Source organism: Theropithecus gelada, chromosome 8, assembly GCF_003255815.1.
Source record: "Theropithecus gelada isolate Dixy chromosome 8, Tgel_1.0, whole genome shotgun sequence".
NCBI lineage: Eukaryota > Metazoa > Chordata > Mammalia > Primates > Cercopithecidae > Theropithecus > Theropithecus gelada.
The window spans coordinates 37,154,520-37,179,824 of NC_037676.1; the positions used below are offsets into that span (position 1 = coordinate 37,154,520).

Sequence of the window (25,305 nt, forward strand, 5' to 3'; positions counted from 1 at the left end):
TACAGCTGAAGGAATGTGGTAGAGCATCTACCCTCCCTACCTTCATAAGGTTACTAGGTACTTGAGGGAAAATAAATGCTAACCAGGTACCAGCAATTGTAAGCAGTCAAAATTCACAGAGAAAGTTAACGTTCATTCAAGCTAACCCTAGACTTCTACTTAGTACAGTGTTACAACAATGTCTGACATTACTAATTATTTCATACAAGGAATACTGGAATATAGATATTCCTAAGCATTAAAAGCCAAGTGAGTTTGGTGAGCAGACATCTTGGTATACTCGCGTCTATAAGAGTCAAGCGTCACCGTCAACCATTTTTGCTAACACTGACTTTCTTGAGAGTTTTCTCCAAGTGCTTCCTAAGATGAAGTGTGTTTGTGTGGCTCTTATGTACCCTCTAAAAGTAGAAGTTCTTCCCCTTACTCAATGGGAGCAATCTTAAGTACTGGATAATAATAGAAATTCTTTACATGTAACCTGGGGATGCCCCTATAACTTTCACCCCCTAAATTAGGAACTCAACCAAAAAGATCTATTCAAATACAATTCAAACTCACTTGTGTGGTTTTACCAGGAAACATGACTGAATGGTCAGGTGACAAAAAAAATGTTTGAGTAGGAGAGGAAAACAGAGACAAAAAATAAAATGCCTGTAATTCTTTCCAATTTAGACCAGGGTCTACAATAAAATTGGACAGGAAATGGTGCTTATATGATACAACTTTTGGTTTGTGCCTTCATCCCCCTTTAGCTGCCTTTATCAGTGTCAGGAAAATAGGTGTGACCATTCCAACTATGCTTCATATCCACAGAAACGCACTTCATCGAAAATCCAAACCATCCCTGTCAATGGAGAACGTTTCAAAAATCAGTGAGCACATCCATTCCTCTTTTCCCTTCCACCAAGGAAACACACCATATACCTTTCTAGGTAAAGTTACCATAGTACAAAGCCCACCTTGTTTAAGAACACAGAGGTAAAATCCACCGAGGCATTGTTTTTAAGAGGCCAGATTTAATACTTCCATAGAGCCCTTCTCTAAGTCTATGAAAAGCATTCTGAAGGGAAAGAGAAGTGAGCCTACCTACTGCTCAGTAAAGAGGTATATAAAGCTTATCACACCCTTTCCTAGAGGGCTTTCTCAGATTCCTACTTAAAACACACACACACTTCATTAGACTATTGAACTACACTTCTTGAAATTCCTAAAAATGAAAATAAATAAAGGAATGATGGCTACTTTTGCTTTATACAACCAAGGAACACATCTTAGACTTTAAATTTATCTCATTAACACAACTTTCTTTTCTCTTTGTTCTTATTTTAAAAGCAAAAACATTTCTTTTTCAAGCTGCAATGGCATTGAAGCACAATAAAAGGCAAGAAAAGACCAAGGGAATTTAACCCTCCACAAAAGAATCCCCAAACCAACCAAACAAAACAGAAAAACCAGACACCACCAACTGCTTCTGCCTGCATGAACTGGTTTCCCATTTTGGCTTTAATAAGGCAGTTCCGATGGCAAAGGCTGTATGCACTGTAGCAGTCTCTTCTTTTTAAATGCATGATCTATTTGCTTTTTTTCACGTAAATAGAAAGGAGGGGACACCACACATTTATTCTTTTACTTCTTCTCCATGATCCTGTGATTCCCATTTACATTTGATCTTGCTCCAGTATTCTGGTGACACAGGAGCCATGGGGTCATGTTCCGAGCAGCAGAGGCGGCCTTCCAGGGCGGAGGGAACCAGGGCCCCCTTTTCATGATCTTTACAAAATGAATGTGGACAGAACTCACAGAAGGAAACAGCTGCACTGCTGCACTCATCGCACTGATGCCACGGACACTCCCACTTTCCTAATTCGGGGAGAAGGGGAGGAAGAAGAAGTGCCCAAGTTAGTGCCTGTCTTGATTACCCATGAAAAACCCAGGTTCCTTTTTCTCTAATTGGAGATGGAATTCAATTGAATACAACTCCAAATTTCAACCAAACACAGATCTGGGTGTATTATTTAGGACGGATGTGAGCTACTGGCCAAAACCCAACGCCATAGGTACCAACTACCCACCTATGGGAACAGTATACAAGAAGAAACCAATCCTTGATGAACCACAGGGTATCCCAAATGTGTAAGGGAAAAGATTTTTTTGCCAGCATAATTTTTTGCTATTGTTTGCTCTATTCAACATTTCCTATCCCAAGGCATGGAATATATTCTGAGTTACACATAGTTAGCAAAGACACAAGTTAGGGAAAGGGTCCTGAAGGTCCAGCTTACCATATGGTGGCTGAGTCAGGTTAAGGCATAGGAGGTGGTATGCTTTGGGACAGTCTTTTTTGTCACACATGACCAGCTCTCCACCATCTCCACATTGAAAACAGTAATCTTCATGCATCTGCTTTGGTTCTGTTTTGATCTTTCGTCTCTTCTGTTTTAACTTAGCATTTTTTGCCTTCTCTTCAGTTGTTGACGCACATGCCGACTGGCAGGAAAGAAAGGATCATCGTTTCAAACATCACAGACAGTGCATGAAGCTGGACACAGATAGGAAAACCCTACAACCTCACATTCATTTAAATTCATCTGTTGTACAATTACCTAAAAACATCAGAAGGCCTTATGCTGCAACAAATACTATAACACAAATAAAGTTTTGTTTTCACTGACTTAAAAATTATTATTATTATTATTTTTTGAGATAGGGTTCTCACTGTGTTGTCCAGGCTGGAGTGCAGTGGTGCAATCTTGGCTCACTGCAGCCTTGACCTCCTGGGCTCAAGCAATCCTCTTGTCTCAGCCTCCCAAGTAGCTGGGACTACATGCGCATGCCATCATGCCTGGCTAATTTTTGTAATTTTTTTTGTTGAGACAGGGTCTTGCTATACTGCCCAGGCTGGTCTCAAACTTCTGGGCTCAAGTGATCCTCCTGCCTCAGCCTTTCATTGACTTTTTTTGGAGACTGAGTCTCACTCTGTCACCAGGCTGGAGTGCAGTGGGGTGATCTCATCTCACTGCAACCTCTGCCTCCTGGGTTCAAGCAATTCTCCTGCCTCAGCCTCCTGAGTAGCTGGGACGACAGGCGCGTGCTGCCACACATGGCTGATTTTTTGTATTTTAGTAGAGATGGGGTTTCACTGTGTTGCCCAGGCTGGTCTTGAACTCCTGAGCTCAGGCAATCCGCCTGCCTCAGCCTCCCAAAGAGCTAGGATTACAGACATGAGCCATTGCGCCTGGCCTTCATTGACTTTTGAATAGGGTGCTTTTTATTATTTTTATTTAGTTAGTTTTTTGAGACGGAGTCTCACTCTGTCACCCATGCTGGAGTGCAATGGCGTGATCTTGGCTCACTGCAACCTCTGCCTCCTGGTTTCAAGCGATTCTTCTGCCTTAGCCTCCTGAGTAGCTGAGATTACAGGTGTGTGCTACCACACCTGGCTAATTTTTGTATTTTCAGTAGAGATGGGGTTTCACCATGTTGGTCAGGCTGGTCTCGAACTCCTGACCTTATGATCCACCAGCCTCGGCCTCCCAAAGTGCTGGGATTACAGGCGTGAGCCACCACGCCCAGCCAGGTGCTTTTTATTTTTAATTGCAAGGGTAGTGGTAAATCCAAACTTTAGGCAACCTGTTAATTTTTTTCATTGTGGTATAATTCACATACCACAGAATTCACCATTTTAAAGTGTATAATTCAATGGCCCTTAGTATTTTGTGGATTTTTTTAAAAGTTTTAAATTAGCTTTTTGCTAATTTCATATTCAACCTGAAATAAAATACATTCTCAGAACCTAACAGACGTTACCAAAACAAGCTTCCTTGGAAAGTCACAGTCTAAATGTTTGATAAGCCCAGCTGATGACCCACAAACTAATCCAGGTGCCCAACTGCCAGCAGGTTCCTGAGATGGTCACAAACACACAAACAGACTTCTTTTTTTTTTTTTTTTTTTGAGACGGAGTCTCACTCTGTCACCCAGGCTGGAGTGCAGTGGCGCGATCTCAGCTCACTGCAAGCTCCGCCTTCCGGGTTCATGCCGTTATCCTGCCTCAGCCTCCCAAGTAGCTGGGACTACAGGCGTCCACCACCATACCTAGCTAATTTTTTGTATTTTTAGTAGAGATGGGGTTTCACCATGTTAGCCAGGATGGTCTTGATCTCCTGACCTCGTGATCCACCCACTTCGGCCTCCCAAAGTGCTGGGATTACAGGCGTGAGCCACCGCGCCCGGCCAGACAGACTCCTTAACAGCCCTACTCCTTATCTCCTGTTGGCTGGGGGCGCTCCCCTGCAAGACTGACCTTTGGCCGCACTCCTAGAAAACCACTGCAGTTATCTGCCCCACAGTGGCACTCCGTTCTGCCGTTGCCCAGACAATCTAGGTTATAATTAAATGTTAACTCCATCCCTGAAACACAGGAGAAATAATTATTCAAACTCGAGTCATGGGGAAGAGAAATGCTCTCACAGGCACATTCCCCTGATGAAAAAAGAGACATCATTCTGGCATGAAGGCGTTTCCCTTGCCAGTGTTCTACCTCATTGATAACAGTGATGGTAAAAAAAGAAAAGGAGAAAAACATCCCCACCCATGAACAAGGACAGCAAAACTACACATCCTCAAAAGAAGTCATGTCCTTTTCAAAGCAGTGGTTGAAACCAATGTGACAGCATCTAAGAATCTGCAGGAGAATAGGTTCTAGTTCAGCCTTCTTTTCTATAGCTAAGTCACACTAGTTTCTAAATGAACAATATGACCATGGAATTGTGACAATACTATTTCCAGTAATTACTGCGTTATATTATGATCAAATAAAGATCCAAAATGAAGGTTCACTGCATACACCAAAGATCCAGGGACTCAAACTAGGGACTCCTAAGCTTTCTTCTGGCTGGGCTTAAACAATCCACAATGAGTTCTAGAAACACAGTTTAAATCTGTTTTAGCTACAGCATTTCTCTTCTCACCTATTTTTCTACAAACTAAACAAAGGAGAAACCAAGTTTTGTTCAGATGCTGGATGGGTAAGGAAAAATGAAAACAGCAGCTCTGGCTTCAGAGGCTTTTATGTCTAATTTGAAACAGAATGATCTTTCAAAGTGAAAACAACAACAAAAAATACCAGCAACTAAGGAACCAGTTGCTGCTGACACAAGCTAATTACTGTTAATATGTTTTAAAAAGAAAACAACAGCTAAAACATCTGGTTACACTGTACGGACAGCAGCTTACTTGGAGAATTCATTCAGCAGGACTGTGGACACAGAATCCTATCATACCCACTCTTACATAAAAGTTCTCACTAAATTCCTTTCTGAGGTTATAGAGTTTTGCCTCTCACTGGCAGCTAACACTCAATTCTAAATATAACCTGCCTTTTATTTGAATACGTTTTCTAAATATAACCTTCCTCTTATTTGAATAAGTTCTTAGGCATCAAGCCTTGAAGAACCATGTCCTGGCTCTATAGGATATTCTTTCTTCCTAGGGAGGAAAGCATGGGGAACGAGTCACTTTTTTACCTGCAGGAATATCACAGAGAGCAAACAGTCCCACTCGAACATCTCCATTCACTGTCCACTTTTGTGTTTCACAGTTGGGATTACAACTGTGGTTCATGAAGCGAGAATAATTTCCTTTGGGGCCGGCATCAATTATACGATCCTTCAGAAAGAAAAGAAAGGTACCTGTTTCATAAATCAAGTCTCTCCCAGAAACATCCAACTCAGTCAAGGATCACAGGCAGCAGCATTTTGCTACCAGCTGGTGTCTGACAACTGACAAATCAGGAAATGTGAGACTGCCTGGGCAATTTACTAAGTTCTTTCCTTTATTTGATGACCTTCAAGTCAAAGTAAAGTAATTAGGATAAAGTGGGATTTAGTTGCTTTTTAAGTTTGCTTCTAGAAACAAACAGACCACGGAATAATGCTATTTAGAAGATTAGTGGGTCAGAGGTTTAGGAATGATATTTTCTGATTAGAGAGCTCAAAGTTCTGATAACTACTCTGGTGTTTTGCTGTCAGCCCCCCTTTTCTGCTCCAAGCAGGAAGCAAAACTGGTATAGGAGGGGATACATGAGAGCTTAGGCCAGAAAGAAGAAAGAAAAATGAGAAACAAAACTTGGAGATCTGTCTGATGGAAGGACTACTGTGTAGGATATATTCTCCAGTGCTTATCTATTTGCTCTGTTTTTAAAGTTCACAATACATTAAAAAGCTGAATATTCAGGTTTCCTGAATTTGAACTCTAATAATCTGGATAAGCTCCACAGAACTGAGCCTCTCAAGTGCTGTCACGCTGGCTGGAGGGGCCACTGGCAGGGAGGATAGGGTTGAAGGAGCCAGATCCCAGCAATCATAAAGAATGGCATTTTAACTGATGTTTATGAAACATGTTTATGAAAGTTGTAAAACTTTCAAACAATGACATATCAGTTAAAATACTTTTAAGCTCCATTTCTTACTTTAATGACACTCTGAATCTCAGTTTTAGAGATATGATAGCCTAGAACACAGGAAACATGGGTACTAGTCTTCGTTCTTAAAACTGTAACAAAATAGTCAACAAATCACTTATCATGGCTGGACATCAGCTTCTTGTCCTCTGTAAATGAGAGAACTGACAAAAAAGTTAACTGAGATAATGGATGTAATGTGTATCAAATAGGTCTTACAACTGCAGGGATTAAACTAGCAGTTTTACTGTCATTTTTCTTATGACAGAACTCATTATTTTCCTCTTTTTTTTTTTTTTTTTGAGACAGGGTCTTGCTCTGTTGCCCAAGCAGGAATGCAGTGGTGTGATCACAGTTCACTAAAGCCTTGACCTCCTGGGCTCAAGTAATCCTCCCGCCTCAGCCTCCTGAGGAGCTAGGACCACAGGCACGTGCCACCACACCTGGGTAACTTTATTTTTATTTTTTGTAGAGACAGGGGGGTAGAGTCTTCCTGTGTTGCACAGGCCAGTCTCAAACTCCTGAGCTCATGTGATCTGCCCTCCTCAGCCTCCCAAAGTATTGGGATTACAGGCGTGAGCCACTGTGCCCTGCCAAAAAGTTTTAATATACAAAACAATTTGGAGTTTTGGCTACAGTAGAACTTTAATAACGGTGGCTTATAACTTAGAATCACAGAGTTGATTCTCTCCTTCAGTAATAAAGAAACTGAGGCCCAGGACTTTTTTGACAAAGAACTCAGACTAAAATCCAGATATGCTAACCCTGCTCTTGGTTTTATTTTCACTCACAGTGCTGTCTCACATGACATGTGCAAAGCTTCAGTATCATTCATTTTTGTACTCTGGTATAACTGGCACATTATAGTAGGCAGCACACTAGCTACTGCAAATCATTATGCTCTACCTGAAGAAAAATCAAATTAAAAGAAACTGAGTTCAAATTAAGACTACGAAACAAAAACAAAAACAAATCCCTTTTTCTTACAAAAAAAAAAAGCAATTTTACCTTGGTAACAGTTAACATATAAAAATTAGTTACACTGTTCTCGTGGGCTCGCTTGATTCGCAATCTGCATTCTTCTTCATCAATTAATTCACCGACGTATTCATTTACAAATTCACCCTGGAGATAAATGTGCAATACGTAACTTAAAATCAGTGTATTATATAAAGCATTGCTTAATGACGCATGTATAACCCAAAATAATTAAAGAGAACCCTGAAAATATAACTTCAACCCTAGAAAGAAATGGTTATTTATTCATAGGCATACAGGTGGCATTATTTTTCTGGTATAAGTGCCTCAGAAGGTGACAATCTGCTTGTCTTTTCTTGCTGACAATACTATTTTTATAGTCCAACTGACAACATGTGGTACATCGCTGGGATCTGGGGATAAAGCTAACTTTAGCCTTTGAAGCTATATTATAACAGACTTTTACTAGTTTGTGGCTATGCAGGTTTCGGGGTAAGACCTGGAAGAGATCTGAATCTGAAACAAGTGAGCTCTGTTTTTGTTTTTAAGCTTCTTTTGAAGTAATTACTGACACTCAGAGGAAGTGGCAAAAATAGTACATGGGAAATCTTGAGAACATTCACTCAGTTTCCCCCAATGGTAACAACTGACATAACTACACTATAATATCAAAACCAGAAAACTGACATTGGTATAATCCAGACTTTATTCAGATTTTACCAATTTTACATGCATGCATTTGTGTTTATATATATTTCTATGCAGTTTTAGCAGGCATAGGATCACGTAGTCACCATTGCAATCAAGATACAGAGCTGGTGCCTCACCACAGAGATTCCTTGTGATACTCCTTTATAATCACACCCTTCCTCCATCCTTCCTCCACTCATCCCATCCTAACCCCTGGCAATCACTCATCTGTTCTCTATCTCTAGAATTTTGTCATTTCAAGAATGTTTTGGCTGGGCGCCGTGGTTCATGCCTGTAATCCCAGCACTTTGGAAGGCTGAGGCGGGCAGATCACCTGAGGTCAAGGAGTTCGAGACCAGCCTGGCCAACATGGTGAAAACCCCACCTCTACTAAGAACACAAAAACTGGCCAGGCGTGGTGGCACATGCCTGTAATCCCAGCTACCCAGGAAGCTGAGGCTGGAGAATCGCTGAAACCCAGGAGGCAGAGGCTGCAGTGAGCCGAGATCGCGCCACTGCACTCCAGCCTGGGTGACAGAGTAAGACTCTGTCTCAAAAAAAAACAAAAACAAAAACAAACAAAAAAAAGGAATGTTTTATAATTGAATGATACAGTACAGAACCTTTTGAGGTTGGCTTTAAAGAAAAAAACTCAGGCAGATTCCCCTGAGATCTACCCAAGGTGCTGAGTATATCAACAGGTTGTTCTTTTTAAATCTCTGAGTAGTGTTTCTGCCATTTGTTTAGCCATTCACCCATAGAGGAACATCTGAATTGTTTCCAGATACTGGCTTTACAAATAAAGCTGCTATGAACATTCTGGCGAAAGTTTTTGTGTGGACATAGATTTTCATCTTCCTGGATAAATGGCCAGGAGTGCGTCTGCTGCACCATATGGTGAGTGTATGTTTCCTTATTAAGGAAACTGCCAAACTATTGTCCAGAGTTGTCTACCGTCATATGCTCCCACCAGCAGTTCATGAGATCCACCTTCTCCACGTCCTGCCTGCATCTGGTATTGCCACTATTTATCATTTTAGCTGTTCTAATAGGCATACAGTGATAAGCTCCTTTTAAAATAAGAGCAAATATTATACATTCAACATTTTGTGTTTATAATTACATAATCATTAACCTTTTCACCTCAAAAGCATTGCTGATTCAGTCTAGGTCAACATTCTCTATAAGGACTTACCAGTCTTACAAATATATTTTAGAGGAAAATAAATATCTTGAAAAACAAAAATGTATTGGCTTATTTTATCAGATTTCTGTCCTATTCTCCCTCCCTCCCTCCACCCCACAAATTTCCACTAGCCCTTCTTATAGCTCTTGGTGTCACAGAACTGTTGGTAGTCACTATCTGAAGAGAAGTACTGCATCACGTTTTCTGATTGTGGAAAATCATTAAGAACATAAGCCAATGGTCTTTAAAATATTTAATCTTTGTCTATTGATAAAAATAGATTATAGTAAGAGAAAAGAAATGAATGGTTAAACTAGAAGGGCCCTAACCTCCCTGACTCTTCCTTTGGTGGCATGTGGTGAGTGAGCTTAGTGAGAAGCACCGCTCTGCTTCACAGAGCTGCATGTTTCAGCTGCAGAGCAGTCACTACCAAAGGTGACCGCTGGCTTTTTCCCTCTCCTGTTTTTATCTACTGTATAAGCTATGACACGGAATTCAGTTAGAAAGAAAAACAAGCCAGGTGTGGTGGCTCCTGCCTGTAATCCTAGCACTTTGGGAGGCTGAGGCAGGAGGACTGCTTGAGCCAGGAGTTTGAGATCAGCCTGGGCAACACAGTGAGACCCCATTTCTACAAAAAATAAAAAATATCAGCGAGGTGTAGTGGTGCATGGCTGTGGTCCCAACTACTTGGGAGGCTGAGGCAGGAGGATCACTTGAGCCCGAGAGTTCAAGGCTGCAGCGAGATGTGACTGCACCACTGCACTCCAGCCTGGGTGGCAGGGCAAGACTCCGTTTCAAGGAAATAAAAACAAAATTGATCTGTAAATGCAGCACCATAAACAGTTAATTTCCTTCACTTTTTCCTTCCAGTCCTTTCTCACAAAGGACATGGGACTGTTCTGCACATTCATCTATTACATACACTGTCAGCCTCAAATGGCTTTTCCTGTATCCAGTTTGGACTTTGTTATCAGCCGATGAACAACATTTTGCACTATGATATGATATCAAAGGGTAGCAGAAGATTGTACTGCCATCTTGGCTGCATTGCAACCTACTGTTACTATACCTAATGATGTTAGGGCAAATTTTCTTTTTGGAGATGGGGTTTCATTCTTGTTGCCCAGGCTGGAGTGCAATGGTGTGATCTCAGGTCACTGCAACCTCCACCTCCTGGGTTCAAGCGATTCTCCTGCCTCAGCCTCCCAAGTAGCTGGGATTACAGGCGTGCATCACCATGCCCAGCGAATTTTATATTTTTAGTAGAGATGGGGTTTCACTATGTTGGTCAGACTGGTCTCGAACTCCTAACCTCAAATGATCCACCTGCCTCGACCTCCCAAAGTGTTGGGATTACAGGTGTGAGGCACTCTGCCCGGCCTACGGCAAATTTTCTTTAGTGGAAACCTATAGAGGAGAATTTCAACCAAATCAGCTCTACTACTTCTTTTTTCACACATTGGGATTCAAGGTAAGATTTCATTTGAAGAAATAGTTTTGTGAATTTAAAAGCTTGATCATGATTTATTATGGTTTACACTTTAATCAGTCTATGAAAATGAGTAAACATAGAAAAATTAAGTGCTGATATCAAATATGACAGCAAGTCTCATAAACTTGATACCACTGTAAAGATGGAAATATTTCAGATGTTCTAAGAGACAGATCTTTAGCCTCAAAGAGTTGCTTACTAGACTTAAAAACCATTAACTGTGAATTCAATTGTGAACAAAAATTGTTAACAAATTCATTAACTTAAAAAATGCTACAGATCTGTCCTTAAAGACTGCAGCAAAAGGCTGTAATTCAGTATTTAATACCTTAACATTTTTTCTGAGAAAGAAACTACTTCATAACAAGAAGTCCCTAGAGTTTGGCACACATTTTCAGGAATCTGTTCTGTGGAGAAAGAAGGGGACCTGACTGTGTACATTCCATTTCATATTGGACTTCTTTCCTGTAAATACACCAACTATCTTATTCATGTTGCTATAATGTCTTTCTGATTACACTTTTCAATGATTGTATATTTCTAGCTATTTTGTAAAAGACCAATTGTCTTACATCAGCAAACCCTCAAGTGCTAAAGAGCAGGAAAATCAAGATTGTTTAATAAGTTATCTTACAACACATTTCAGAATAAGTGCAACTACTACTAAAAGGTGTTAACACAATATTAAAGTGGATGGATTTCAGGATGGCCCCATAAACTCCCATGAAATCATAGGCAAAAATGTGTATATATGATATACATGGCACTAAAGTAATATAAAACATTTTGCATTATATGATGACATTTTAGATGTGGTTGGCCTTGGACCAAGCAGCCCAGTCCACATATCCAATACATCAGCAAATCCTGTTGGTTCTACCTTTAAAATGTCAGAAATCCAACCACTTCTCTCCTGGCTCAACTACAACCCCAGTGGTTCCACATCACCATGGTCTTTCTCCTGGGCGACTCTAATGGTCTCCCTTGATCGCTCTTTCCTTCTTATCATATGTTCTCCATACCACAGCCACAATCATCCTTTCGAAACCCAAGTGTGGCAGACAGACTCTCAAGGTGGCCCCTGTGATGCCTGCCTGCTGGTGTTCATGCCATTGTGTCGCCTCCTCCCCTTGTTGCATGTGAGCAGGACCTGTGATTAGCTTCTAACCAACAGAATATGGCATGGGCGACAGGTGATTCTGTGAGTTTATGACATAAGACTTTAGTGTCCATCTTCGTGTAGTGTCTCTCACCCCCGCTGGCTGTAAGGAAGCAAGTGGCCATGCTGGGAATCCCATGTGGCAAGGAACTGTGGGCAGCCTCTAGAAGCTGAAAGCAGCTCCTGGCCAACGGCAAAACAAACAAACACACACACCCCCCACAAAAACAAAAACAACCGGAGTCTCTCACCCCTACAGCTAGAGAACGGAGTTCTGCCAACAACCATGCAAACAGGGAAGCAGATCCTTCCCTAGTCAAGCCACAGAGGAGAACCCAGCCCCAGTTGGCACCTTGACTGCTGCCTGGTGAGGCCCTCAGTAGAGGACCCAGCTAAGGATTGCCTGGACTCCTGACCCATATTAACTGTGAGATAATAAAATGCGTGTTATGTCTTAATTTGCTAACTTTGTGGTAACATTTGTATGTGGCAATAGAAAACTAATACATCAAATCAGATCAAGTCACTCCCTAGTAAAATCCTCCAGATGTTCCCCATCCCATGGCCAATATGGCCAGTAAGGCCCCATCCTATCTAGCTGGTGGCGGCCCTTCTCACTGCAGCTTCTCTCCCTCCTCTCCTGTGGCTCCTCCCCAGGCCCAGAACTTCCTTGCTATTCCTGGAGCACACTGCAGCCTTTACAGCTGCCTGCCTCCAGTCTGATGTGCTCTTCTCCTGCACACACCTGCATGGCTTTCTACTACACACAGGGCACACAGCGCCTCCTCAGGCCTTCCTGAGCCAGTCAATTGAAAAGGGCAATCCCTGTCACCAGCTAGCCCCTTTTCCAGCTTTATTTTTATTCACAGCAGTTAGTGGCACTCGACATGTTTATTATCTGTCTCCTCAAGCAGATCCACTAAGGTAAGGGTTTCAAGTGTCTTGTTCACTATTGTTTTCCAAGTGCCGAGAATAGTACCTACCACATAGGAAGCAGCTTAATACACTTGTCCCGAATAACTGAATTTCACTTCAAGCAATCTGACCTACAGAAATAGGTGCAGAAAGGTGGATGACCAAGAACATTCATTATGGAATTTAAAAATATTTATCTATTTATTTATTGGGAATAGGTTAAATTAATTATTTACTTACTGGGAAATAGGTTAAATAAATATGGTACATTTTACTATGACTAAAAGGAGACTGTTAAAAAGAATGAAGTAAAATCTATATGTAGTGCCACAAATGTATTTATAATATAGTGTGTGAATGGGAAGAAAATGTCAGATATTTATGTTTAGAAAATCCTAAAAAAACCCATATCTTTTTATGTATGTTTATAACTATATAGAAAAAGTTATAAAAGGCTACCTATCAAACTGTTAACAATGGTTATCTCTGATGAGATGAAGAATTGAAGGGATGAAGGAAGAATTTCACTCTGCTATCTTTTTTGTATTGTATTGATCGTATTGTATGACTTTTCCTTACTATATTAGATGGTATTTTTAAATTACAAACCTTTTTTTTTTTTTTTTTTTTTTTTTTTGAGATGGAGTCTCACTCTGTTGCCCAGGCTGGAGTGCAGTGGCACAATCTCAACTCACTGCAAGCTCTACCTCCCGGGTTCACGCCATTCTCCTGCCTCAGCCTCCTGAGTAGCTGGGACTACAGGCACCCGCCACCACGCCCGGCTAATGTTTTGTATTTTTAGTAGAGATGGGGTTTCACTGTGTTAGCCAGGACGGTCTCAATATCCTGACCTCGTGATCCGCCCTCCTTGGCCTCCCAAGGTGCTGGGATTACAGGCGTGAGCCACTGCGCCTAGCCAATTTTTTTTTTTTTTTTGAGACGGAGTCTCACTGTGTCTCCCAGGCTGGAGTGCAGTGGCGCGATCTCGGCTCACTGCAAGCTCCGCCCCCCGGGTTCACGCCATTCTCCCGCCTCAGCCTCCCAAGTAGCTGGGACTACAGGCGCCCGCTACCGCGCCCGGCTAGTTTTTTGTATTTTTAGTAGAGATGGGGTTTCACCATGTTAGCCAGGATAGTCTCGATCTCCTGACCTTGTGATCCACCCGCCTCGGCCTCCCAAAGTGCTGGGATTACAGGCTTGAGCCACCGCGCCCGGCCGCCAATTTTTTTTAAAAGGTAGAAAAGTGTCAAGAGTAATTTTAGGTTGGACACAATGGCTCATGCTTACAATCCCAGCACTTTGGGGGGCCAAGACAGGAGAATCACTTGAGTCCAGGAGTTTGAGACCAGCCTGAGCAATGTAGTGAGACCCTACCCAGCTACTTGGAAGACTGAAGTGGGAGGATCTCTTGAGCCCAGGAGTTCAAGGCTTGAGTGAACTATGAACATGCCACTGTACTCCAGCATGGGTAACAGAATGGGGACCCTGTCTTTAAAAGAAAATAAAAGTAAAATAATAAAAAAACAAGTAAAAACTATTTCACATAGAAATTACCAGTGTCCCCTCTCTCCTTTTTATGACTAGCCACTGGACACTCAAAGTTTAAGTACATTTTATCACCACCTTCTTCCTACTACTCTTCTTTGCTCAAGAAGTACCAAACTCTCAACATAGGAAGTTTTAAAATTTTACCATAAATCCCTGTTTATTTTATCCCTAGAACTATTCCCTATTGAAGCATTCCTAAAAAGCCCAGGTTCTGATCTCTTCCACCCCCCACCACCATCCCATGCTACCTTCTTAATGCTCCTTTTGGTCCTGAGGCCCCAGCCTCTCCGCTCTGTTTTGATGATCTCTGCATCAGGGTACAGTCTCTTTGTAAAGCACTGGTTCTGACAACGATCTCCAGCTGGGCACACCTGTGGGTGGCATTCGTACTGCAACATTCTGTTCAGGCACTCTGATTCCAAGCCACAAGGGTTTTCATCAGCTGGCTTGCAGTTACAGCGGGGAATCTCTGACAGGTCAGCAACCTGGATCTGCACCTTTCCTATTACTTTGTTAGCCTAGAAAACAAAATAACAAGCAAGAGGGAGGCAGCAGGTAAGTCATCTGGCAATGTGAACAGGAACATCTAAAATATCCATGCTACTGCCTCGTGGTGCTACTCCAAGAAAGGTTCTTTATCTTTCCTGATGAGTAAGCTGAAATTAATAACCATCTCTTTTGTCATTTAGTTGACAAAAATATCAAAGCCTCATGTGAATTTTCACTTATTTATCCTTGGTATTTCTACTTTCACTAGATGGAAATTTCGTAACTGAAAACAAGAGAAAATATGCTTGTTTGGGGGTTCTCTAAAATAAAGGGAGTAAACACCTATATTCTCATTTGGTGGCAGGATAACCTGGTAGAACGAGAACAGCATTTCACATAAGACATGTTGCTACTAGGTATGAGAGGACTTATCAAAGGCCTAATTTTCACAGCACAATAGCTACGTCTCCCATTTGATGCTTCCAACAGGAGCTCTGTTTTACAGAAGACTGTGATAATTAGCAAAAGTTTGCACAAGTCAAAAAGGGTCTTTAACTACTAGAGAGTAATGCATTTCATCTCATCTATTAAATACCAATGCTTTCATAGTAAAGACTTACTTTGCTTCTTATTTTATTTGGCAATCCCAGGCCAGAGATAAAGACTTACTTTGATGTGTTTGTAGGGAGGGGGTTTTCTTGAGTTTTTTTCAATCTCTAGGGCTTCTTTACTCTCTCTTTGTGCTTTCAATTCCTGGAAACGTTTTGCAGCTTCTTCCAGTGCTGCCAATAAGACGATACAAAGTATGTAAATACCAAAAACCAAAGGAAAATTGATGGGATAGTAGTTTTACACTGCCTTCCCAATGCTTTGCATCTGGCCTGAGATTTTTCTTTTTAAAATTATTTTCTGGAAGTTACTGTTTACCACCAGGATGGGGTAACAATGAAATAGGATATAACTCATTGAATACTATGCTCTGTGCATGCTGTTGCCTCAGGGAAGAGGCTCTACTTCAATGATCAGAGGTCTCCAAGTGACCCTAACAGCAGCTTTTTGCCTTATACTAGATTTAAATTCATTTTACCCTTACCAGAAAGCCAAACACTGCAAAAGCAACTGTAAGGCTTTTCATGGGAAGTCTTTACTATTTTTCTGTTGCAAAAGAACTTCACTTGATTAAAAAGACTATTCTCAGGCTGGAGTTGGTGGCTTAGAGCTATAATCCCAGCACTTTGGAAGGCTGAGGCGGGCAGATTGCTTGAACCCAGGAGTTCAAGACCAGCCCGGACAACATGGTGAAACCCCATCTCTATAAAAAATGCAAAAATTAGCTGGGCATGATGGCAGGCACCTGTAGCCCCAGCTACTCGGGAGGCTGAGGCAAGAGGATAGCTTGAGCCCTGGAGTTGAGGGCTGCAGTGAGCTGTGATCATGCCACTGCATTCCAGCCTGGGCAACAGAGTGAGACCCTGTCTTAAAAAAAAAACAAACAAAAAAACAAAGACTATTCCTAGAATAATCTGTGTTTACAGAAAGATCACTGAAGAAATTCCTTTCAAATACACAGCACAGTCTACAATATTGAAATGTATTTCAAACCTGGTTCTAATGTGACTGGAAGCTTATGGACACAGGATCATAATGCCTAGTGAAAATTCTCTAATATCAGAAATATTAGGGAGGTGAGGAGATGTTGAGAAACCGACACCGGAGTTGTAGTTTTGAGTCATGGTAAACATCATCCAGCTTACCTTTTTTGAAGGTCTTGTTAATACTAGTCTGCCCCTCAGCAAAGCTTTTGTCTCCTTCAACATAAGGGAACACTCTGCCCTGGTGTACCCAGTAGTAGTCATGAGAACCAAAGAAGAACACAGGGAAGTCCCCCAAGTCATGTTTAAGGCCCTGGATGTTCAGTGGCACAGACCTGGGGTTGCAGATCTCTGCTGGCCACCATCTGAAAACGAAAGCAATTTTAGATCAAGAAGGCAAAAACAAAACAAAACAAAAAACCACTATTTACAAGGTTGGCAGAAGGGAAAAAAAGTTTTGTATTTTGCAATTTTCATTCAGATTCTAAGAACATAAAATACCGCACATCATTAAAAAAATTAAGTAATTAATGAAATAGTGAACACAGACTAAACAAATTAGGCCCTAATCACCTGATGTACTTTCTTTGAAAAAATATTTCATATTTATAAAATACATATCATGAAAATATGTTCTAAAATATCATAATACTGAACCTACTACCCAATGACATTCTAAACCTAATTTGAATCCTACAAGTCATGTTTCTCCCCAAACTTAATACTGAGATTATCTTTCAAGGTATAACAGTTTATTTCTAGTAGTCAATGGAATCATTTTGAGAATAAACTGATGCTGTAATAAAGAATGACCATTCCCATTCAAATCAGCATTTAGTCTGTAGTCAACCTGGGCAAACACCTCTTGGCCAAATGTACTAGGTTTTATATCACTTTGTATTTCAGAATCTAATTCATCTTAGATCATAATAAACATGGAATAGAGGACAGAATGAAAATATAACTGTTTCAGGCTATGATAATTGAATACTACAGCAGTCACTAAATGAAACCATCTGTGAGAAAATCTGACAGTTTCTAGCAAGCAGACAAATTAAGAATTAAATGATGAAGCTAACAGTCAGAAAATGAGACCAACCTCACAGGCTTTTGTAGTAAATATACATAGACGTAAATTTTTTCAATCTCTTATTTTACATATGCCTAATAAAACAATTTTTTAACACATAACTGTATTACTGAGAAGATAAATGATGACATGATTGCACTCCCTGATTTTATATTGCAGAACTTGATGATAAAGTGTCACCTGAAATGTACTTTGCTGTTCATCTAAGAATTAAAAACATGGGTAAGAATCCATGCTCATATTGTAAACAAAACAAAAACCACTATTTTCTGTGATAGATATTTGGTTCGTTCTCAAAGCAGGCTCTATTTATTTCTAAACAACTTTAAGGTAAATATGTATACAGTTACTGCCTTCACTAATGTCAGTTAGGAAGAGGCACACGTTCTGCCTGGGTTTGTTCCAGGTCCTCATATTTTCCCCCAAGAAGCAATACATTGGAGTAACTAGTTATTGAAAATAAACAGCTTCATGCAGCCCCACTGGGCCTGATTGGAAAGAAATACATTAAGAATTAGTTCATGGATGGAAGTCTTTCCAAAACATACAAGAAGAATCTGACCTAGATACAAAATCTCATTGGACTGTGAACTTAATTGGAGCACTGTTTTGGGTTCTTTAAAATGTAATGTAATTAAAACTTAAGTATTAAAATAAGTCAAAGACATTTTCATATTCATAACTTTTAAAAAACTGAAGTTTATTTGAAGATCTGAAGGCTTCTTACATTGTTTTAGGTATTTCTTATCTAGAAATGTCTTAAATATATTAATTTTCAAACTGTGCACCCTTCTCCACACCAGAAAGATACATATTTTTCAATTATGAAAGTAGTATGCACTTCTTTTAAAAATTAAAACAATGCAGAAATGTATAACAGAAAAGTGAAAATGCCTCTTCTTGTAATCTCATCCTTGATACTATTAACATTAGATGTGTTTCTTTCCAGGTATTAAAAACACATTGTATCGGCCGGGTTGGGTGGCTCAAGCCTGTAATCCCAGCACTTGGGGAGGTTGTGGCAGGCAGATCACTTGAAGTCAGGAGTTCAAGACCAGCCTGCCCAACATGGTGAAACCTCATCTCTAATAAAAACACAAAGATTAGCCAGGCATCATGGCATGCATCTGTAATCCCAGCTACTCGGGAGGCTGAGGCAGGAGAACTGCTTGAACCCGGGAGGCAGAGGCTGCAGTGAGCCAAGATTGTACCACTGCGTTCCAGCCTGGGACAGAGCAAGACTTTGTCTCAAAAAAAAAAAAAAAAAAAAAAAAGAAAGAAAAAGAAGCAGGGGGAGGTTTGATCTCAATACCCCAGATCTCAGCTAAAAATGAAGTTCTAAAAATTTAAATGGTTAAACATGTAACATATGTAATAGAGAGAGAACAGACTGGGCGCAGTGGCTCACACCCATAATCCCAGCACCTTGGGAGGCTGAGGCGGGCAGATCACGAGGTCAAGAGATTGAGACCATCCTGGCCAACATGGTGAAATCCCATCTCTACTAAAAATACAAAAATTAGCTGGGTGTGGTGGTGCGCGCCTATAGTCCCAGCTACTCAGGAGGCTGAGGCAGGACAATCGCTTGAATCCAGGAGGCGGAGGCTGCAGTGAGCCAAGATCACACCACTGCACTCCAGCCTGGCGACAGAGCAAGACTGTCTCAAAAAAATTAATAAAAAAAAAAAGAGAGAGAGAGAGAACAAACATAGCTCTTGCTAAAAAAATTACAGTATGTTTGAAATTTTCTAGAAATATATTTTACAGCCAGACATGGTGGCTCACACCTGTAATCCCAGCACTTTGGGAGGTTGAGGTGGGCAGATCAGCTGAGGTCAGGAGTTCAAGATCAGCCTGGCCAACATAGTGAAATCCCGTCTGTACTAAAATTACAAAAATTAGCCAGGCGTGGTGTCACGCGTCTGTAATCCCAGCTACTTGGGAGGCTGAAGCAGGAGAATCGCTTGAACCCAGGAAGTGGGGGTTACAGTGAGCAGAGATCACATCACTACATTCCAGCCTGGGTGACAGAGTGAGACTCCATCTCAAAAAAAAAAAAATATGTGTATATATATATATATATATATATATATATATTTTATCTAGGATTCTAACTGAAAAGCAGAACTCTATTGTGCTATCTTGAATAGTATCTATTTTCTTAGTAAAATGATAAATTGCCTCAAAATGTAGAGTTTTTTAGTTTTTTTTTTTTTTTTTGGAGACAGGGTCTTGCTCTGTTGCCCAGCCTGGAGTGCAGTAGCACAATCATGGCTCACTGCAGCCTCAACCTCCTGGGCTCCAGCAATCCTCCAGAATCAGTCGCCCAAGTAGCTATGATGCTACCACACCTGGCACGCCACTATGCCCAGCTAATTTGTATATATATTTTGTAGAGAGAGGGTTTTGTCACATTGCCCATGCTGGTCTTGAACTCCTCAGCTCAAGCAATCCACCTGCCCCAACCTCCTACAGTGCTAGGATTACAGGCATGAATCACTGTACCTGGCCAAGCTTTAAAACTGTATCACTATATCTGTTCAGCGAAGGCTCGTTGAAAGCCTTAAAGGAGAAAGTGTTATTAAAATAATGGTACTCACATACTTCCTGCTTCATTCCCTTAAGACTAAAGCCTCTTAATGGAATAATCTCTCCTTAAATTCTATAAAGTTTTCTCTTTACACATGGTTTAGGGCTAAAATGGACGAGATTCAGGGGCAAAGAGCTATTTTGACCAGAATATAAACTTGATTTTATTAGAAATCAGAAATCAACATGTATCTAATTAAGACACAAAGAAAATATCAAATCTGGCTAAGTGTGGTGGCTCATTCCTATAATCCTAGCACTTTGGGAGGCTGAGACAGGAAGATTGCTTGAGCCCAGGAGTTTGAGACCAGCCTAGGCAATATAGTGAGACTCCATATCTCACTATATTTATTCAATTTAAATTAAAAAAATATTTTAAGGCTGGGCATGGTGGCTCACACCTGTAATCCCAGCACTTTGGGAGGCCGAGGCGGGTGGATCAGGAGGTCGGGAGATTGAGACCATCCTGACTAACACGGTGAAACCCCATCTCTACTAAAAATACAAAAAATTAGCCAGGCGTGGTGGCGGGTGCCTGTAGTCCCAGCTACTCAGGAGGCTGAGGCAGGAGAATGGTGTGAACCCGGGAGGCGGAGCTTGCAGTGAGCCGAGATCGCACCACTGTACTCCAGCCTGGGCAACAGAGTGAGACTCCGTCTCAAAAAATAATAATAATAATACTAATAATTTAAAAGTTTAAAAAAAATCATCTCCACTGTCCACATAAGACCTTTTATTCCAAAATCTAGTAGTTACATAGCCCATTAGTATAAAACAACTTTCAGGACTTAAAAATTGGTGGGCATGGTGGCTCATGCCTGTAATCCCAGCACTTTGGGAGGCTGAGGTGGGCAGACTGCTTGACTCATGAGTTCGAGACCAGCCTGGGCAACATGGCAAAACATCATCTCTACTAAAAATACAAAAAACTAGCCAGGGTGGTGGTGTGCACCTGTAATCCCAGCTACTTGGGGGCTGAGGTGGGAGGATGGCTTGAGCCAGCAGGTGCAGTGAGCCGAGATCACACCACTGCACTCCAGCCTTGGTGATAAGCTAAACCTTGTCTCACAAACAATCAACCAATCCCAAAGAAAAAGAAAAAGAAAAAGAAATTCAATAATGAATTAGGAACATAACCTTCCCAACCCCTTAAGAATCCAGCCTCAAAACATGGTTCTTTTCTTTTTTTTTTTTAAGGAAGTAGGTCCATGCTGTCTACCTATCTATCTCCAAGTCCCTCTGCATCCAGAGTATGAAACTGGTCTGCACAATGACCGAATACTTCCTCTTTGTTCTTGGAAAAACTTGCCTGTAATTTCCCAATTTGACCCAAACAATCTGCTTGTAATGTAGTTTCTTGCCAGCTTTACAGTCATTACAATTCCAGCAGCCTTCTGGCATTTCTATGCTCAGGCATTCCGGGTGGAAGGAAGCTGGGCACGATTCACAGCAGAGCAATCTTCCACCTTGAAACAAATAAACAGTCTTAATAACTGAGAAAAGAGGAGAGAGAAAAAGAAAGAAAAAGGAGAAAGTTATCTTTTCAGCACATTAAATCTGATTCAAATTGGGGGAAAATAACAAAGGGACTGAGTCATATCTACAGTGATGGATTAAAATAGCAAATGAATGTATTTAGCTACTTTTCAGGGTTTCAGTGGCCAGAAACTCAGAGCTTCTGAGTAGTACCAAAAGCATCCATGTACTCTTTACTCCTTTAAACTATGGGCTACTGAGGTATCAGTTTAGAAGCTAAACTCTTAACATATGACCAAATTGAAGCATAAAATCTTTTGACTGAGTAGATTTGAGAGGTTTTTCAAACATGTAAGTAGCAACTTTCTTTTCTCCTTCAGAGGTAAAAAAGAAAGCAAGTGATTGTTGTATTTTAATCCAGTGCCATGGTTAACTAAATTCCTTTACAATATAATTAGCAAGAAAAAAATAGCCAATAGGTTGATCAGTACTTTTTTCTTTCCATAAAGAATACAAAAAGCAAAAGGAACACAGAATTTCAAATTGGTGATTATGTTATCATTACCTTTTGGTGAAGATATACAGGCTATACAGCAGTGGTTTGCAACTTTTTCATCACCAAGGATTCCCTTTTCCCTCCTCATGAACCCACATAATTTCAAGTATTTTATCAACAACCAAAAAACCTCTGTGTGTGTGTGTGTGTGTGTGTGTATTCTCTCTCTATATATACAGAGAATATATTTTGAGACGGGCTCTCACTATCTTGCCCAGGCTGGTCTTGAACTCCTGGCCTCAAGCAATCCTCCTGCCTCAGCCTCCCAAAGCACTGGGATTACAGGCGTGAGCCACCATGCCTGGCCAAAATCTGCATTTTAAAAGTAACAATTTCTCCAAGTTTTATTAACCAAAGAAATATATAACTGCTAATCAGAGATTCTGATCCCAATAACAAAACTAGTATTATCACATTAAATTGTTAAATCATAGCCAAATTTTAAAAACTCATGCAGCCTGATTCTGTACAAATGTGTAATTCTGTTAGATTTTCTGAAATATTAAACATAGTTCAAAAATTTTGTTTACATCTCTTCTGACTTCATATTGAGAACCACTGCTTTATAGCATAAAATTAAGTAGTTATCAGTATAGAATGAAGTACCATATGCAAGGGGCTCACTCCAAGTTCCCTGTCAAAACTCTTTCCTTTTAGATACACAAAATACTCTCTGGATTGAGACCAAAATAGGTGTGGGAAACAAAATAGTTGTAAATGCTAAGAAATATGAAATTCTGGGAGGAAATTAGGTATTTCTAATATGTATTTCAATACGTGACAGAGAATGTTGTTAACCACTGAAGATGAAATATAATAAAGACAAATATTTATTGAAAAAAACTGATCTTTTCATTGGAAAATCAGGTCTATAACCCATGAGTGTACCGAGATTTAAAGTCTCATAAGCAAAAGGGTAAGAGCCCTCTATGCAACTTTATCAAATCACATGCTCCAACCTTCTGAGGGCTTGCTACCAATTTTCCAGAAAATCTTGTCTTCCTATAGATTTTCAAACTTCTGATTAACATAAAAACAAAAAGAAAATCCATATACAACCCATGATGAATTAAATTACTATATTTCCTCTGCTTAAAAGCTTTTACTTCAACCATCAACTTTTTTTTTTCTGGGACTACATCTCAATATGGATTAACTGGTTCAGTTTATCAACCTAGAGATCAGATGCCCAAGTGCTCTAAACTTAGGTAGGGAATTCATCTATAAATTTAAAGTAAAATGAGATTATTCATTTTTTTTCCATTAGAAAGGAATGACTAGTAGGGAGAAAAGTCTGCAAACAGCTTTAGAGGACATGTGATTATTAGCACTGACGTAGAAAAGTCAGGCTGGTCATTTTTAACATTATGGAATAGTTCTTAATTTTAAGTCTTATTTCAGAGGAAATACAGAGCCAGAATCATCAGAGAAAATTGTCATGATAAAGATGATTAAAATACACAAGGGAAATAAAAAAAATATGAATGGTCCACTTTGGTGCTATGCAAGAAAACGGGGATACAAGAGAAGTGAGATATGGTTCAAGTTAAGCAAACAGAGGGCTCAAAATAATTTCAATTCATGTCAAAGTTAATACTGAGTACTGAAAACAAAGTAAGCAACAATTGAATTAATCTAATTTTATATAGGTACCAGCAGGAATATAAAGCATTTCCTAAAATGTCTCAGGCAGAATAATTATGGAGTAAGTCAAACCTATGTTCATTTTTTGTTTTGAAAGCAGCCAGTATTATCAATAAAGTGATATAATCTGACTGGGGAAAACAGACAAAAAAGCCAGTACTCTCTCCAATACTTCTAATATGTTCCAATCGACTTGCTGAGTCGCACTTTCTTTTAGTCATGAGTTGCCACTTCAGATGTCTGACAAAGAGCAAAGATACATCAAACAGGCAACACGAAGAAATTTTTTAAAGCCCATTTCAAATACACCTAGTGTGTGTGTGTGTGTGTGTGTGTGTGTGTGTGTGTGTGTATGGTATATTAGTTATGAATGAAGTTTTCTTTAAAGATTCTGAACTTGGCCCCAGATCATAATGGGAATGTACACAGGAAAAGGCCCCCATCTTTCAAGCTCATTTATTTTTCCCTATGGGATAATAATTCCCCAAATAATACATCATTGTTAAATCATTTTTATAACAGGTAGGATTATGGAAACTAAACACAATATAAAGTTTTCTTCCATAGGTTAAATTAACTGGGAGAATACAAATATCCATTTAGCTCTTGGTACTGTGTGGATAATTATCCATCAGCAATTCAGCTGGGCTGCCTTCCAGCATCCAGCATTAGGGGTATTCTCCCCCACCAGCTTCTTACCAATGTCTCCTAAGGGAAGGGCAACTACTTTTCATAGCATCTTAACCGAACATTTAAGAGCACAATGACAGAACATATTCTAAAAGCAAACTTTTAAGTATCAGTATCTTAGTTTCCCTCTTTTAACAACCTACCTTATTAGTTGAAAGTTAGTAACAAATTATACCCTATCTTTTCTATTCCAACTTGAATGATAGTTTCACACCAGGAAAAAGAGAAAGAAAATTTAGAATATTATTCTATATTTATACTGACCAAAATCCTAGTCTTTCTATTTTAATAACTTGTAAATATGGAATGTGTGAAAATTTATTCAAGGGAAGAATAAGTAAAAATTTGCAATAATGGAATTATTTTAAGCCCTTTTTAATAATTGTGCAGCCATATGAAGACACAATCACAACCACCAAGGCAGAATTTACCAAAAGCAACAGATGGTGCTTGACAGGCATACATTTCCCCCCTACATTGAAAGAGAAAAAAATAGGAAATGCAAAAATAAAAGCAAGAGAAACTATTTTGATTATTACCTTTCTCACATTTCTTTTTGGAAGCTGACGAAGAAGGAATCATAGGTAATTTCATCAACTCAGCACGATTTGATTCATTCAGTAGATAGTGGGACTTATAGGCATATGAACTGAACATGGGGTCTGAATGGTCCTGAACTATCAGCCCTATACGAAACAAACAGAAAGAGATGAGCTGCAATGAAACTACCCATGATTCCATGAGGAAAAAA

At 40.0% G+C, this 25,305-nt stretch overlaps 1 protein-coding gene across 5 annotated transcripts in view; it reads right to left on the reverse strand.

Moving 5' to 3' along the window:
• Positions 1 to 996: 996 nt before the first annotated feature.
• The window catches only part of NSD3 (nuclear receptor binding SET domain protein 3), a 108,786-nt gene continuing 84,477 nt past the window's right edge, over positions 997 to 25,305 (reverse strand). For 3 of the 5 annotated variants that reach the window (XM_025395401.1, XM_025395398.1, XM_025395399.1), the window contains 10 exons: positions 25,094 to 25,240; positions 21,498 to 21,654; positions 16,672 to 16,874; positions 15,587 to 15,699; positions 14,677 to 14,946; positions 7,469 to 7,585; positions 5,526 to 5,667; positions 4,304 to 4,410; positions 2,283 to 2,487; positions 997 to 1,860 (listed from right to left, as the gene is read on the reverse strand). In XM_025395401.1, coding sequence (XP_025251186.1) covers positions 1,619 to 1,860; positions 2,283 to 2,487; positions 4,304 to 4,410; positions 5,526 to 5,667; positions 7,469 to 7,585; positions 14,677 to 14,946; positions 15,587 to 15,699; positions 16,672 to 16,874; positions 21,498 to 21,654; positions 25,094 to 25,240 — 1,703 coding nt within the window. In that variant the 3' untranslated portion in view covers positions 997 to 1,618. The remainder of the gene's footprint in view (positions 1,861 to 2,282; positions 2,488 to 4,303; positions 4,411 to 5,525; positions 5,668 to 7,468; positions 7,586 to 14,676; positions 14,947 to 15,586; positions 15,700 to 16,671; positions 16,875 to 21,497; positions 21,655 to 25,093; positions 25,241 to 25,305) is intronic. The other 2 variants (XM_025395400.1, XM_025395402.1) reach the window with 2 other exon arrangements.